The sequence below is a fragment of the Suillus subalutaceus genome, assembly GCF_016647625.1.
Source record: "Suillus subalutaceus strain FC151 chromosome Unknown DFJ58scaffold_121, whole genome shotgun sequence".
NCBI classification, from domain to species: domain Eukaryota; kingdom Fungi; phylum Basidiomycota; class Agaricomycetes; order Boletales; family Suillaceae; genus Suillus; species Suillus subalutaceus.
The window spans coordinates 59,193-75,229 of NW_024540370.1; the positions used below are offsets into that span (position 1 = coordinate 59,193).

At 47.3% G+C, this 16,037-nt stretch overlaps 4 protein-coding genes across 4 annotated transcripts; 2 read left to right on the forward strand and 2 right to left on the reverse strand.

The window, feature by feature from the left end:
- Nucleotides 1-140: 140 nt before the first annotated feature.
- Nucleotides 141-1,503, forward strand: DFJ58DRAFT_732262 (kinase-like domain-containing protein; the record flags this gene model as incomplete). The annotated part of the gene is made up of 9 exons (XM_041386153.1): nucleotides 141-184; nucleotides 238-358; nucleotides 426-491; nucleotides 548-730; nucleotides 782-812; nucleotides 873-910; nucleotides 959-1,183; nucleotides 1,235-1,436; nucleotides 1,493-1,503. 9 exons carry the CDS (start codon nucleotides 141-143, stop codon nucleotides 1,501-1,503), a joined length of 921 nt encoding a protein of 306 aa, XP_041239677.1.
- A 4,215-nt stretch (nucleotides 1,504-5,718) lies between these two features.
- Nucleotides 5,719-6,216, reverse strand: DFJ58DRAFT_807376 (uncharacterized protein). The gene is made up of 2 exons (XM_041391235.1): nucleotides 6,049-6,216; nucleotides 5,719-5,994 (listed from the first exon to the last, which is right to left on the reverse strand). Exons 1-2 carry the CDS (start codon nucleotides 6,164-6,166, stop codon nucleotides 5,762-5,764), a joined length of 351 nt encoding a protein of 116 aa, XP_041239678.1. The 5' UTR covers nucleotides 6,167-6,216; the 3' UTR covers nucleotides 5,719-5,761.
- A 210-nt stretch (nucleotides 6,217-6,426) lies between these two features.
- DFJ58DRAFT_732263 (uncharacterized protein) lies at nucleotides 6,427-7,345 on the reverse strand (the record flags this gene model as incomplete). Its single annotated transcript, XM_041386154.1, has 7 exons — nucleotides 6,427-6,501; nucleotides 6,563-6,606; nucleotides 6,658-6,753; nucleotides 6,811-6,930; nucleotides 6,981-7,050; nucleotides 7,105-7,162; nucleotides 7,236-7,345. 7 exons carry the CDS (start codon nucleotides 7,343-7,345, stop codon nucleotides 6,427-6,429), a joined length of 573 nt encoding a protein of 190 aa, XP_041239679.1.
- Nucleotides 7,346-10,831: 3,486 nt separating this feature from the next.
- DFJ58DRAFT_68318 (CHAT domain-containing protein) lies at nucleotides 10,832-14,650 on the forward strand. Its single transcript, XM_041383257.1, has 5 exons — nucleotides 10,832-11,017; nucleotides 11,075-11,225; nucleotides 11,281-11,420; nucleotides 11,468-11,565; nucleotides 11,622-14,650. Exons 1-5 carry the CDS (start codon nucleotides 10,939-10,941, stop codon nucleotides 14,571-14,573), a joined length of 3,420 nt encoding a protein of 1,139 aa, XP_041239680.1. The 5' UTR covers nucleotides 10,832-10,938; the 3' UTR covers nucleotides 14,574-14,650.
- The last annotated feature ends 1,387 nt before the right edge of the window (nucleotides 14,651-16,037 follow it).

The following is a 16,037-nucleotide window of genomic DNA, read 5'->3' on the forward strand; positions in this document are numbered from 1 at the left end:
ATGAACACGTCGGTACTCAAGTGCCCAGCCGTCCTTCAGTCTACTGATGAGAGTATTTTAACTAGTCCCCGAGTTTTCTTTCAAGGCCACATCGAATAAATAGTCGCACTCAATATCAAAAAGCGGGTCCCTTGGCGTCAATGTTACCTACCACAGTCAATCAAGTCCGAGGTGAGGAGCAAATGTGCGAATTTCAGCTTTAAGTATCTGTTGGGAACCTACTTATTCTGTTGGTAGCAGATCATTCAACGACCTCACTCAGCATCTTCGCAAGCAATCCAACTATCCAATTGCTCACGGAGGTTTCGGAGATATTTGGAAATGCAGCTTAGTTTTGTCTACACGATCCACTGAAGAGGTCTGCCGACGTGACTTGCAACATATAGTGGGCCCTCAGTCACTAACTCTGCAGAAACCTTCCACAGAATGTGGCAGTTAAAGCCATCAGATCTTACTTCTTTGATGAGAATGATCGAATCAAGAAGGATAAGGTAAGTACTTGGGTTTTGCGTCTAAGAAAACGCAACCATGATGTCTATTTCGTCAGAGGTTGCGTCGAGAATTGATCATATGGCGAAAACTTATCCATGCCAACATCCTCCCATTATATGGCGTCGCCATCGGATTCGGTCCGTTTACTGCCATGGTGTCTCCATGGGCAAAAAATGGATCCTTGACTTCGTATCTTGAGTCCCATCGAGACCTTCTGATACCCGATCGATTCAAACTCGTGAGTCATGTTCAATTTGCCCAAAGCTGATTGAGACGATTCCGCTATTAGCTGTCCGATATCGCAAGTGGTCTATGTTATCGTCCGTATCTGTCCGGCGTGTTGATATCCAGTGTGCTGACTATATTGATCGTTCCCTTAGTTCATTCAAATCAAGTTGTACATGGAGACCTCAGTGGGGTTTGTCGAGACCAGCTCTTTCAATATAACACGCTGACAATCTTTCAGTCCAATATTCTGGTGATGGAGAATGGCACCGCTTGTCTTTCGGATTTTGGGCTCTCCGGTGTTGTATCCGAATTCTTTGGTTCATCAACTTTCTCTTCTACCATCTCTGGCAATATTCGGTGGGGAGCCCCAGAGCTGTTCGCTCTACCTGAAAACCAAGACGGCTCAACCAATCGCCCTACTAAAGAAGCTGATATTTACTCATTTGGCAGCATCATGTTGCAGGTGCGGTCAGTCCTTTGCGTAGCTACTCACTGAAGTATATATTTGCTTCAGGTTCTCTCTGGGAAGGTCCCCTACTATTACATCAAACAGCAGATGCAGATTATTATGATGGTAGTGGATGGCAAAAAACCCAGACGCCCGGAGGAGCCGAAGATCGCGGAAGAACATTGGAGCATGATCGAGCGCTGCTGGAGTCCCTGCAATGTTCGACCGACTATCGAAGATCTTCTGAGATTCGTCACGGCACAACTAAGTAAGCGCAAAATTTGACTGGTCGAATACATGTCCGTGACTGAAATGGGACTTTAGAATACTCGTGAGCAACTTGGCACACGTCAGATAACACTCGACACGTCTGTAACGCTTGTGTGAAGCCCCTTAATACTTCCCTAGATCCCCTAAGTACGAGTTCTGTGTACTAGTAGGGTGGTTTCTCAGATTTGTGGAGTCGGTCTGAAAATTGCTGACAATGGTCGTGAAAGAAGAACTCCGCTGGTACCCTCATGATTCGACGTCAAATGAACGATATTCAACTAGTGCCTTTGCGTCGACTGATGATGATGATCGAAGGCAGCGCTCTTCCGCTGTCAATCGGTCGCATGTCCTGGTGAGTAAGGCTCGAACTCAGGACAGACATCAGCATAATGATAAATATAGAAAGCTAGCTCGTCGGCGGCAGCACTGTGGAAGCATGGCGCGCAAATCATACAAGTAGTACGAGTCTTCCTCGGCTGCGTTATCTAAGTGATTGATGGTTGATAGTCAATTCAACAGACTGAAGTGTGGAGGGTAAAGGTAAACTCGGGCCATAAGTCTAAGGTTCCTGCTGTGGCTTGAAAGCATATAAAGCTTCTGTCGTTAATCAGGACTAAAATGACTCACTTATAAAGAATCCTTTGGGTAACTTTCAGGGTCAGGAGTGATCGTCCCGATAGTGTTATGACTAGGATTCCCCGTTTCCGGAACCCCCATATCCGATATTAGTTTGTGGATCCTGAAAATAATGCAAGTCACTTTCCTGCATCCAATGTGCCGCCGGACATGCGGAAAATAGTAGCCAACATAGAGGAACATAATATGGTCAGAAATAACATATATGTGTTACCCTTCGCAAGGTCAGGGTAGAGGCCAAACATGAGGGGTGCAAACACCAATGTGAGTGCTACTATTGCCAACAAGATTGGAGTCATCCAAGCGGGAATTAAGATCATGAGGACTAATGATGTTACCGCAATGTTATATGAGAACGATAGAATGATAAGTCGCTGAAAGGTTGCAATAGTAGTGAGCTGGATGTTGGATCAATGGTCAATCGTGATGTATAGGGGCTAGTATTTTTAAGGTAAAAATACATTAGAGGCTAATTTCGATTATGTAATGTTATACCTAAGTCACTTACAAGTACACATCGCAGCTTATCTCGACGCGGGACAACGTAGTATATAGTTAAAAGGATCGGTTCTGAGATCCTGTGTAAGAGAGCATGAGACCTTGGCGGTCATTGAAAGTAGTCGTGTAAAGCCTTTCCTCGTCCTGGTCAACCCGCCACAAAAAAAGACTGCTCACGTGACTCTGAATTGCATGGTAATTAGAGAGCTGTGTTCTTAGCATACAATCCTCAGTCGGCTCTTCGAAGATATAGTATCTGTGTTGAAATACAATATTAGCATGTCTTGTCCTTTGTTCGCCTCTGCAAATAGACAGTGTGTTGTAATGCCGCCAACGTCGACGGCAACACTAACGGACAAGCGGTAACGCGGAAGAGCGTATGATTGAGGATACGGTAAAGAGATGATCTCATATATATGGATCCGTATCGTGCACAGTGTCCAATCAGCGATGTAGCTAAGACGCGTCATCGAAATAGTTGCGTCATAGGTTGCGTCATGTGCTGCGTCAGCGATGGTAAGCCACTAGGCTTACATGTGTCTCTTCGCGTTCTCACCTCGACGTATAATTGACCGTGAGCAAAGTGATCCGTTCGAAAGTCACTAGTCCTAGTCAAGCACGGTTCGTGCTAGAGTCAAACCTTGACAACCATTAAATGTAGTTGCATATGCGGGTTGCAAAGGAAACCGTCTTCGATTCACTGCACGACAAACGGTTTGGATGGAACGCAAAGCTGATGCGTCAGAGATTAGAAGGGACACCGGGGGTCCCATAGATTATCCTACATAGGGTATCATCCTCAATGGACAGAAATTGGATTTTTTTTTAAAAAAAAGTGGATGCGAAGGATGCAGTGGCTTTCAAATGTATTGATGAGTTAGATCGCAAGGTAGTCGGGGGTGTGTTCCGGTGCGTTCTATGGAGTGTGCTATCGGAAGTGTCGGAGTGCTTGAGCGTGCGTGAGAAGGGTATAGAGCCCTGTGATGAACGGCGCACACCAGAGGTCCATGGCTGTCCAGCTACAGGGCTTGATCGCGGCGGGGGTCGTAAGTGTGAGTAGTGTGAACGGGGTAGGCTCAAGAAAAAAGAACACGCTGGTTGGCAATGATCTGTTGTTGGTAATAGTAGTTAGAGACATCAAGACACGATTAGGAGGGGATGACGAACGAGAGAGGAGAGAAAAAGTCCGCTCATTGAGGAGGTGTAGGAGTTTCTCGGTATTGACAAGGCCTTGGTTGATTGCGCGATATACGCCGCCTAGGTTCAAGAGAGAGAAGTAGAGCCAGCGTGGTCAGAGCCTCAGAGTAAATCAGCTCTGCACCATCGTCGCACAAGACTGAACACCACAAAATCGCTAATTACTTTGTCATCTTGTGATGCGCTACGCAACGATCAAAGAACCAACCAGAAGACCGGAGATGATGATGAGTGCTTGTACGGGGTTCAGGAGATTGAGATATACTACAGGTGTGATCAGCATTTGCGTTCGTGGGTGAAATGAAACTCATTTGTTTTGAAAATGAGAAACGGTTTTGAAACAAGACGTGGTTTTTGAAATGAGAGAGACGCAAACACTCACGAACGGCGGGTTCGAACCTAACGACAAATACGAGCAGCTTCCTCGGACACGCTCCTGTATTTCAGTCAGATATACTATTCCATAGGATATTAACTGAAGTCCTCACCTTGGCCAGTTCGAGACGATAACACCTTGAAGCTCTATAATAACTCCCTGCATCCCCAACCTGAGTATTAGCACGGAATATGGTTGTTTCCTTGAGTAAAAACTTGAATCCACGGAGGACAACCGCATGCACTGAGCCGGATTTGAGGATTGCTGTCACTAGTTCGACAAAATTGATATTTAGTGGTGCACTAGCTGAAGCGCACTGAAATACTTGTTGAGTGGCAGCACGAGTAGGAACTCTGAACCAGAGCCTAGAGGATTCACATTTTCACTTACGACATTCCTCCAAGAATATGATATCCATTGATTTGCAAGAGAGAGAAAGGAGTGGAAGGGGAGGCGCGGCGTGCCTGGTTCAAAATTTCACACATCACCATGTTACTTCGGCGATGATGTCACGGTGAAGCGCGTAGGTCTCTTGCAATCCACTACATCACACCAACCATATAATCATACCTCGACATGCACAGTGGCGCAGTTTGTTCAGTTCCCTGCGTTCATTCCAACGCTCGACTTACGAATGCGCTTTAAACTTTAAACAATACCATGACCGCTTCAGCCCGGGCCGTTGATGTAGCTCCTGCTCGATGACAGTGTGAGCTGCTTGCGATCGCTCCTCTTTGATGAATCACGATTGAGAAAAATGCGAAGATATGGATGGCTCTTGAATATGACGCGGAGGCAAGCCGCAGCGATAGTGACCACGCTGTGCGAGTTGTAATGATGTCAAGCGTTCAACGCAACCAGGTCAACCTACAACGGGGCACAGTGGTCTCAAAGATGACTCAAGGCTCAGCTGGTGGAACGGCTGAAGCATCTCACTCTGGGAAGGTCCTCTAAAATTCGTCGCGGCACAACTAAGTAAGCGCAAAATTTGATTGGTCGAACACCTGTCGGTGACTGAAGTGGGACTTTAGAATGCTTGTGAGCAACTTGGCGCACGTCAGATAACACTCGACACACCTATAACGCCTGGATGAAGCCTCTTAATACTTCCCTAGGTCACCTCAGTATGAGTTCTATGTACTAGCAGGGTGATTTCTCAGATTTGTAGAGTCGGTTTGAAAATTGCTGACAAGGGTTGTAAAAGAATGACGCCTACTGGTACCTTTATGACGGCGTTCGACGTTATATGAGCGATATTCATCATTTGGAAACTTTGCATCGCCCGATGACAATGATCGAAGGCAGCGCACTTCTGCTGTCGTTCGGTTACATGTCCTGGTGAGTAAGGCTCGAACTCAGGACAAATATCAGCATAATGATAAATATATAAAGTCAGAGCAGTGCCGTGGAAGCATGACACGCAAATCATACAAGTAGTACGGGTCTTCTTCTGTGATCAATGGTTGATACTCTAACACTGAATTCAACAGACTGTGGTGTGGAGGGTGAAGGTAAACTCGGGCCATAAGTCTAAGGTTCCTGCTGTGGGTTGAAAACATATAAAGCTCCTGTCGTTAATCAGGAATACAACGACTTACTAGTAAAGAATACTTTGGTTAACTTTCAGGGTCAGGAGTGATCGTTTCGATAGTGTCAATGAGGATATGACTGGGATTCCCCGTCTCCGAAACTCCTGTCTCTGAAACACCCGCCTTCGACGAACCCCCCACCTCCGATTGTTCCTTGTATATCTCGTATGATAGTCCGATTGTCAACACGATGAAGATGACATAGGCGAGACCGAGCAAAGTGTATCCAGATACTTCGATGCCCTGGATTAGAGGAACTGTGATATATATAAATTAGTTTGTGAATCCTGAACATAATGCAAGTCACTCTCCTGCATCCAATGTGCCGTCGAACACGCGGACAATAGTAGCGAACATAGCGGTCGATGTTATGGTCACGAGTAACATAACCGGCGTGTTACCCTTGGCAAGGTTAGGGTAGAGGCCAACCATGAGGAATGTAAACGCCCAGGTGAGTACTGCTGTTGCATACAAGATTAGAGTCGTCCAAGCGGGAATTAAGATCATGAGAACTAATGATGTTACAACAATGTTAGTTGAGAATGTCAGGACGACACATCGCTGAAGGGTTGTCATAGTAGCGAGCTGGATCGATCGATAGTAAGAAAAGAAAATCGAGATGTATCTATTATTTAAGGTAAAAATACAATAGGGGCTAATGTCGAGCTCTTCCAGACGTGTAGGTCACTACATCACACTAATCTGCACGCCTCGTCGTGCAGTTCCGCTTGCAAGTACTTGCGAGCGAGGTCGGCGATAGATGATTCCTGAAGATCGCTTTAGCCAAAGTTCAGTTGTCAATCAAAGTATTATTAGGTCAAGACCGACAATGGATCCTCTCATTCGGGGGTCGGCATTTGGAAACCTGTTTCCTACGATAGATGTGAGCAAAGATATTAACATCAAACTGTAGCTTATCTCACCATGGAAATCGGGATAGCAATGTATATGCTTCGTGAGCTCCGTGTAGGTATCAACATGATTCTCATGGCGCAATTTTTCGAGGACGTCCAGCAAGACTATGAACAGACGGTGAGAACACTATTCGTCGCTCCAGGATGAAGAGCTACACGAACCAGTATGAATAGCCTTTCCCTCTTGCTTTGCACGTTCTTTGAGTTCGGGATACGCGGTATGAGCGGTGATGATGAAGTCAATAAGTTGTCCTATGCACTTCCCGCCATTCGTAGTGGGGCCTGCAACCATATTGTGAGACATCCATTTTCCTGCTTGACTGAAAGGGTACTGCGTGAAACTTTAACTGCTATGATGGCCGTTTGAAAGGTGCGAGCGCCATTAGGAAGGGGTTGTAAGTCCTATATAGATAAATGAATGAGCAAAAGTACGAAGACGGAGAAGAAATCACGTACATCGTTAGCAAAGAGGTGAAGGTAATGCGCAGATTTGCCTTCGTCGTCAATGATAGGACTGATAGTTGTCAGCGCATCCAATAGATAGAATTCATCTTCGGCAGAAGCAGTGTTTGCGCAACTTGAAATACCACACATTTACACGAATATCCCTGATTTCTGGAGTGTCCGTCGTATCGCCAAGATTCTTGCTTCCATTTTGAAGACCAACAACACCGTGAAATGAAGCAGAGGTCGCCATAGTAGTGAGGAAAGGATCTCGTAAAGAAGAGACAGAACTATGAACGCGCAGCAACACAGTAGTACATGGTGGACGCTATAGCATCCGACGTCAGCGATTATTCGTGCTTTAATATTGTAGATGGTAACAACGCAAGAAGGTGGGAGAGAATCCAGCGAAGCTGCAAGATAGTGTGCAACGACATCGCGAGACGGTATAAGAAGGCACAAGACAACGGTAACGCGAGATGGTGCTAGACGGTATAAAAAAGTGCGAGACAGGGCAGGGTGCTCGAGGGTGCGGGGAGAGGGTGCGAGAGGATGCAGGAGGATGTTGCAGCAATGCTACTGAAACCCAATGATATCATTATATTGATACAAGGCTTGCGTATGTTCAGATTTACGTGCGTGCACATCAGCATCGCCCACCACATAAAAACAAAACCAAGTATTCCTCACATTCACCCAAATTAGAAATGAGTAACAGCAGCTACATGCCACTGCACATTGATACCTGCATGTTTCTCAACAGTAGCTCCACCTTCTACTCCTTTGCCTCTGTGTGAGACTCGGTCAGCGGGTAGGTCCAGTGCCGTTTGATATCTCGGTCGCAGTCGCACCAGCTCTAAGCGAAGTATGGACACTCGCAACCCGAGACGAAGTAGAAGACACATACGATGTGAAGTGGCGGGTGTAGTAGGTTGGGAAGACGATGATGTTAGAGCTAGCATTCTGTCAAGGATTTCTTTGTGGCCCATGAGGTTGGTTAGTGGGTATTTTCGGTTGGTTTTTATTGGGGAGGATGAGGTGGTGGAAGAGTAAAGGGAGTGGAGGAAGGGAAGGAGGGGACGTACGTGATAATTACCTAAACACTTCAGAGCTTGAGAAAGACGTGTGGATGAAAAGATGATCCTATGTGGTGTATATCAAACTCTTGCCCTTCTTTCATCCATCATAAACGAGAAAGGAAAACATGGGAGAGCACAGAGCAAATGGAATGAAAGGAAAGGAAAGAAGAACGCTAACACATTCAGAACACATCGCATTCCTGAGCATGCAAGGGACTAGCAAGCAATGATAGTCCTGGATCCAGATGAGGTCGTCTGGTTGGAGGATGATATAATAGCGAAGCGTGATGTGGTGAATCCTTGGTTGACCTTTTGTGGGTGGAGTGTTTGATGTGATGATCGGATGTGCAAGTGTTACGGAGATGAATAGGTGCACGACCGAATGCTCTGGTCAAACGTACGGGAAGACACGATATGCAACGAACGAATGATTCAAATATTCATCGATCATCATCTGCACTCGCCTGCTCTGTCTGGGCCAGAGGCAAGAGACCATAGAATATATGTGAGGAAAGAATATGCCTTGGTTCGCTAGAGTAATAAGAATCGAAATCTAAGGTTTAACGTTGAGTGTCCCCACTGAGTGTTTAACGTCATTACAAGTATATACAGGGGACGATGATAATGATATTATCAGAACTAATACTACATAGTACGCCTTGCCATTGCTTTGACCCGGCGTTTCCCGGATGAACTGGCAACTCTCACGGGTGAGTCACATGATACGAATTTCGAATTTCGCTGTCCAAACAGGACCCAACAAGTTGCCTTTGTTAATTTTTCGTTCGCCCCCAAATTCCAATGGTTTAAAATTTGTACTCGACCCATTACATGCATAAAGGGGCAACATTGAGTGTTTACCTCCTCTTGCATTCGACACCGTGCATTCCACCTGCCACAACACACTCGATAATCCTTTCCCCATACTCGTATAGCATGGTTCAGCTTTTCCATGCAGCGCACTATGAAATACATCGGATCCCAAATTATACCTTGGTCTTGTGCTACTAGAATGAGTACTACGTCTCGAACAACCTATCATGGAAGTAACATGTTCGATCTGCACCACAGTACCTCTAGGAAACTTGCAACATGTTCCCCGACTGACCTTGACGCGTCGCTTTCACTTTTGACTGACCTTTATTTTGCTCTCCTGCTAATACTAGTTTAGCCGCTGCAACCACACAAACGCCCCGCCCCAGACTGCCCTCACCAACACTCGACCCCTTCCTCTCCCTCTTACCTGAACTTCATTCGCAGTCCCCATATCCCTACTCCCTGTCTTCTCCCTACTACTCATTCTACACACCACTCAATCTACAATGCTCCGTGGCGTTCGTCATTTGTTTGATCCCACCATCACCCCTGGTGGCTGGGAAGGCCAATCTATCAGACCTGAAGGTCGGTCACTCCATGTCACCTTAGTGTTTCTTGTGCTCATCTCGCTCTACTTACAGTCATCAGCGGCAAAAATCTCATAAGTCCCTTCCGAGCGCATTCCCGCATACATTTACATATTCCTTAATGTCGACCCCAGGAGACGCTGGAAATCAACCATCGGAGTACTAGCATCAGACGAATCTGTAGCGTGGGGCGAAACCGTGACCCTGTGAAGTCCATCGCAACTTTCGGATGCGATTCGAGGACTGATCTTTTGTCTGTAGATCATTAGATGCGTCGCCTACGTTATCATTCGAGATCAGGGCTTCCTTCGAGCTTGACCACATGCTGGGCAATGGAGAAGTTAGAAAGCTTGAAACATCGTGGGATGCGCTGCTCGATCACGGAAATGAACTTTTCGGTGAGCAACCTCCTTCTCACTCACGTGCATATATTTACATCTCGTAGACATCTCGTTCCCGTCCGTTCGTGGTGTTCATCCTTCCCTCACACTAAAGGCCACTGTCCTACGTGGTTGCGACGATCAGGACTGCGTGACGTGAGTGACATCAGCCTCCGGCGCGAGGCACTGATGTTGCGCCCGGCTGGGAATCCATATCGTGATAGCGCGCTTAAGTTTTGAGCGCGAGGGCAAGGTTGTTAAGCGTCTTAACAACCTTACCCTCGTGCTCAAAATCAGATATGTCAAACATTGGGTCTAAGTAAGTCCGGGTATTCAAAGGTTTCTCATGTGGGGTACAATTCTGATAGTTTTTATACGAATTTTACGCTAGATAAAGCTTTCTCAGAATTTATCTTTTTCGGGTCGGTTACCTGATGCTTACCTGACATGGTGGTTCAGGTCCCGACATCCTTATTATGTAAGTTACATATATACTAGTGTGGTTGAGGTGCTTAAAATAGGTCTTGGGAATTTCCGACAAGTCTCTCCTAAGACTTGCATTCGACACCTTGCCACAACACACTCGATAATCCTTCCCCTATATTCGTATAGCATGATTCAGCTTTTCCGTGCAGCGCACTATGAAATACATTGGATCCCACATTGTGCCTTGGTCTTGTGCTACTAGAATGAGTAATGCGTCTCGAACAACCTATGATGGGAGTAACATGTTCGATCTGCACCACAGTACCCTTGGAAACTCGCAACATGTGACCTTGACATGTCGCTGTCACTTTTGACTGGCTTTATGACATATTGCTCTCCTGCTAATACTCAGCCGCTGCAACCGCACAAACGCCCCCAGGCTGCCCTCAACAACACTCGACCCCTTCCTCTCCCTCTCACCTGAACTTCATTCGCAGTCTCCATATCCCTACTCCCTGTCTTCTCTCACTACTCATTCTACACACCACTCAATCTACAATGCTCCGTGGCGTTCGTCATTTGTTTGATCCCACCATCACCCCTGGTAGCTGGGAAGGCCAGTCTATCAGACTTGAAGGTCGGTCACTCTATGTCACCTTAGTGTTTTCTTGTGCTCATCTCGCTCTACTTACAGTCATCAGCGGCAAAAATCTCAAAGTTGCTTCCGAGCGCATTCCCGCATGCATTTACATATTCCTCAATGTCGACCCCAGGAGACGCTGGAAATCGAACATCGGAGTACTAGCATCAGATGGATCTGTAGCGTGGGGCGAAATCGTGACCATGTAAAGTCCATCGCAACTTTCGGATGCGACTCGAGGACTGATCTTTTGTCTGTAGATCATTAGATGCGTCGCCTACGTTATCATTCGAGATCAGGGCTTCCTTCGAGCTTGACCACATGCTGGGCAATGGAGAAGTTGTTGGAAAGCTTGAAACATCGTGGGATACGCTGCTTGATCACGGAAATGAACCTTTCGGTGAGCAATTTCCTTCTCACTCACGCGCATATACTCACATCTCGTAGACATCTCGTTCCCGTCCGTTCGTGGTGTTCATCCTTCCCTCACACTAAAGGCCACTGTCCTACACGATTGCGACGATCAGGACAGCGCACTGCGTGACGTGAGTGACATCAGCCTCTGTGTTGTTGGGTTATGTTGACGGAACACCTGCTGTAGTCCATCGTTGAATGTCAGATTGCTCAAGACACGGATGTTGGCCATGAACGATTTGCCACATACGTGACAAGCAAGACGGTCTCTCACTTGAACGATGCTGTGAAGCATTTTCAATTTGTCCTGGACCAATGTCCAGTCGGTCATCCTCACCGGGCAGCGGCTCTCACCAACCTCGCGTGGACTCACCTTCAAGGCTACATTCGAAAGAATTTTCAAGACATCGACTCTATCACTTCTCTCTTCCGCGAGGCCCTTGCATTGCGTCCGCTGGGCCACCCCGATCATCCTTTATCCATCTATCACCTCCTTAAAGCGCTGATCTGGCGCTACAGCAAGGAGTGCACCGCCGCCTATATCCACGAATCCGCAGAACTGTCCTGCAAGCTATTGCCGCTTTGTCCAGAGGGCACCTACCTTTGTAGCATCGCGGCAGGGGCAAATGGCGTCGATTATGTGATCCGCGAATGCAACAATCTTCCAATGGACGCATCTGATGAAGGCATCCACCTTCGACGAGTTGTGCTCGAGCTCTGTCCTCTGGGCAACGCGCACCGTCCCAAAGCACTCGAGAATATTGCATGGGCTCTCAGATCACGCTTTCAACAACGCGGCAGCATTGATGATCTAGACGAGTGCATACAATGTCGTCGTGAAGCTGTTTCTCTGGGTCCCGAGGGACATTCTGAACGTGACACCTACCTGAATAACCTGGCTTTGTCACTTGATTACCGCTTTGATCACCAAGGCAACTTAGATGACCTCAATGAGGCCATCTCTTTGTATGAAGAAGTGCTGGGCCTGCGCCCTGTTGGGCACAAATATTGTGATTCCTCATTGGACAACCTAGGAGCTGCCCTCCGCACCCGTTTCAACCAACGCGGTGATGTTAATGACATCATCAGATCCATCAGCCTCCGGCGTGAGGCACTGACGTTGCGCCCGCCTGGAAATCCATATCGTGATAGCACACTCAACAACCTTGCCCTCGCGCTCAAAATCAGATATATCAAATTGGATGCCAGCGAGGATCTCGACGAGGCCATCAACCTCCACTGGGATTCACTTCAGTTAAGGCCGCATGGCCATCCATATCGCTATAAAACTCTCTACAGCTTGAGCTCGGCGCTCTGTTTTCGTTTCACGGAAACTTGGAAGAATGAAGATATCGAGGAGGCCATTCGACTCTCCCAAGAGTCATTGGAGGCTTTGCCTTCGCTGCACCCGGATAGATATTTCAGTTATATGTGTTTGCAGCAAGCCTATTTGTCTCGTTACCAAGTACAACGCAAGTCTGCTGACTTGTCACTCGCTGTAGAGAACTTTAGGCTGGCATCACGACACCCCACTCAAGGATTCCCAGAACGTATCAATGAGGCGATCAATTGGACTTTTGCGGCGGAGAGTCACAGTCATGCCTCCACACTAGAAGCCTACAAAACCTGTTTCGAGCTTCTTGATAGACATTTGGCAACCCGGTCTTCAATTGTTGCACGGCATGAAGCTACTTCTACTTTTCGTCGTGCCAGAACATTATCAGTGGATGCGGCATCATGTGCCACGCGCCTTGACAATCTACGAGACGCAATTGAACTTGTTGAGCAGGGCCGCGGCCAGCAATGGTCCCTGGCCTCTCGTCTGAGAAGTCCCATTGAGGACCTCGAGTCGAAAAATGCCAACCTTGCTCACGAGTTCTTGGAGCTCAGCAGGCGTCTTTCTGGCGCTCAAGCTTCCGCTGGCAGCGTTGACCGAGCTGCTGCTGATCGAGCAGTGATACTGTACAGGAGACTTCAGGAGCAGTGGGGAGCAGTGGTAGCTGAGATCCGTAATCTTGAAAGCTTCTCACGGTTCCTGCTCCCGCCGTCGTATGAAGACTTGCAAGTGGCAGCACATCATGGCCCTGTCGTCATCCTCGTTGCAAGTCAATACTCATGCAGCGCCATCATTGTCCCGACCTCAGGAAAGCCCCACCACGTCCGATTCCCGCGCATCACTCTGCCAGATTTGGAGACGCTCAAGAAAGGTTTCACTACGGCAATACGGCACACGGCTCGTATGCGCCCAGAAGAGCCGAGGAAGAAGTTGCGAGTACTCTTGCGGATGGTATGGGACGAGATCATGTTACCGATAGTCAACGTCCTCCAGAATGACCTGGAATTGCAGCCTCGGTCTCGAATATGGCTGTGTCCGACGGCAGCCTTCACGTCCGTCCCTCTCCATGCAGCTAACCCCTTTCGAATGACGGCAGATCGCTCTGGTGGAGAGCCATGCCTGGAGGATCTCTACATTTGCTCTTACACGCCCACACTTTCAGCTCTTATCAGAGCTCGGCGAATGATGAAGACACATGCGACTCCCTCCTTCGCGGCAATTGGACAAAGTCAACCGGGCGCAGGGCAAGGCAGAGTACTCCCCGCTGTCAACGGAGAGCTGAAGCTTGTCCATAAACTTGTTTCCCCCAATATCAAGTTCACCAATATCTCTGGTGACGAGGCTACACAGGCAGGTGCACTCGAAGCTTTGCGACGTAACACCTGGGTGCACCTCGCTTGTCATGGCACGCAAGACCGGAAGCAACCTTACAATTCACGTTTCGCCATGAGAGACAAACCACTCACGCTGCTTGAAATCATGGAGAACAATTCTCCGCACGCTGAATTCGCGTTCTTATCGGCATGTCATACCGCTGTCGGTGATGAGGAGACGCCCGACGAGGTCATTCACCTCGCAGCTGGTTTACAATTTTCGGGGTTCAAGAGCGTTATTGGCACGCTGTGGGGGGTCACTGATGCTATGGCAAAATACACTGTGGAAGCTTTCTACGAGAAGATGTTGGAGGATGGTGGTATGATGGACTGTACGAAGGCGGCCTGGGCACTCAACCATGCTACGAACGCCGTGAAGACGAAAGTGCCGCTAGAGCAGAGGATGGTTTTCATTCATATTGGTGTGTAGTTCTACTATGTTATATTGCTTTCGTATGGTATAGGTTTTCGAGCTGTTGATTTTCGATCCTCATTCATCCCAGTCACCGTAGCACCTGTCAGTTGTAGGATTATCTTCTGTGTTGATCGTACTGTTGTTTCGCATTCCCTCAACATGCTATCATTTATACTAGATTTTTCAAGCCGTAGATCTCGTATTCTCTATCATCCTGGTATTGTTGCGCTGACTTGAATTCCCACCTCCGAAACCCCCGCCTCTAATGAAACCCCCGCCTTTAATGAACTCCCCGCCTTTAATAAACTCCAGTCTCATCGTTGACATGACGAAGAAGTAATTGACAAGACTGAGTAATACATATCCAATGAACTTTTGTCCAGGACCTATACAGCTGGCAAGACCTGTGATATATATATTAGTTGATAGTTTTTGAAAATGCAATCCACTTGCCTTTAAACAAAGGAGCAAGCATAGCAGTCGATGATATAGTTACGAGTAACATAAGTACGCTATCCTTGAAAAGGTCAGGGTTAATCCTTCTAAGCCTGAGTGTAAATGCCCCGGTGAATACTCCTGTTACAAACAAGATTGGAGTCGTCCAAGCAGGGATTAAGATCATAAAGAGAGACGATGTTACAACAACGATAATTGAGAATGTTAGAACAATATGTTGCTGAAAGGATGTCATGGTAGGCAGCTGGATGTTGGATCGATGGTAAGATGTACCGTAGATATAGGGGCTAATTATTATTTAAAAGGGTTGATTTTGATTATGTAATGTTCTACCTGTTAGCTGTACTTACTACTCAGGACTAATCGTTTATCGTTTATCCGAGTGTACTCAGGACTCCGAGTATTCTGGAGCCCTACGAGAGTTGGTCACTAACAGGTTTTCGATCAATGTGATCGAATACATGTTAGTAACCAACTCTCGCGAGTCGTAGGGCTGTTACATCTTCGCTTAACGCTCGAATATTGCGGGCCATTTCTCACGTTACTTCTGTGAAGCTCCTCCGGACGCGTAGGACTCCTGCATCACACCAATTATCGTGCACACTGCAGTGGCGCGGTTTGTTCAGTTCCCTGCGTTCGATTTGCAACGCTCGACCTACGAATGCGCTTCAAACAATACCATTAACGCTTCAAAGTTGAGCCCCGTCGATGTCGCTCCTGCTCGATGACAGTGCGAGCTGCTTGCGATCGCTCCTCTTTGATGAATCGATTAAAAAAAAATGGATTGCTCCTGAATATGACGCGGAGGCAAGCCGCGGCGATGCCACATTGTGCGAGTGATGATGATGTCAAGCGTTCAACGCAACAAGGTCAACCTACAACGGGGGCACAATGGTCTCAAAGATGACCCAAGGCTCAGCTGGTGGAACGGGAGAAGCATCTCATAAAGTAAGTGCCGTGGGCTTTTCTTCAGTTGTCGTCGTCCCACTTTTACTTCCACCAGTACCACGATCTACAATATTT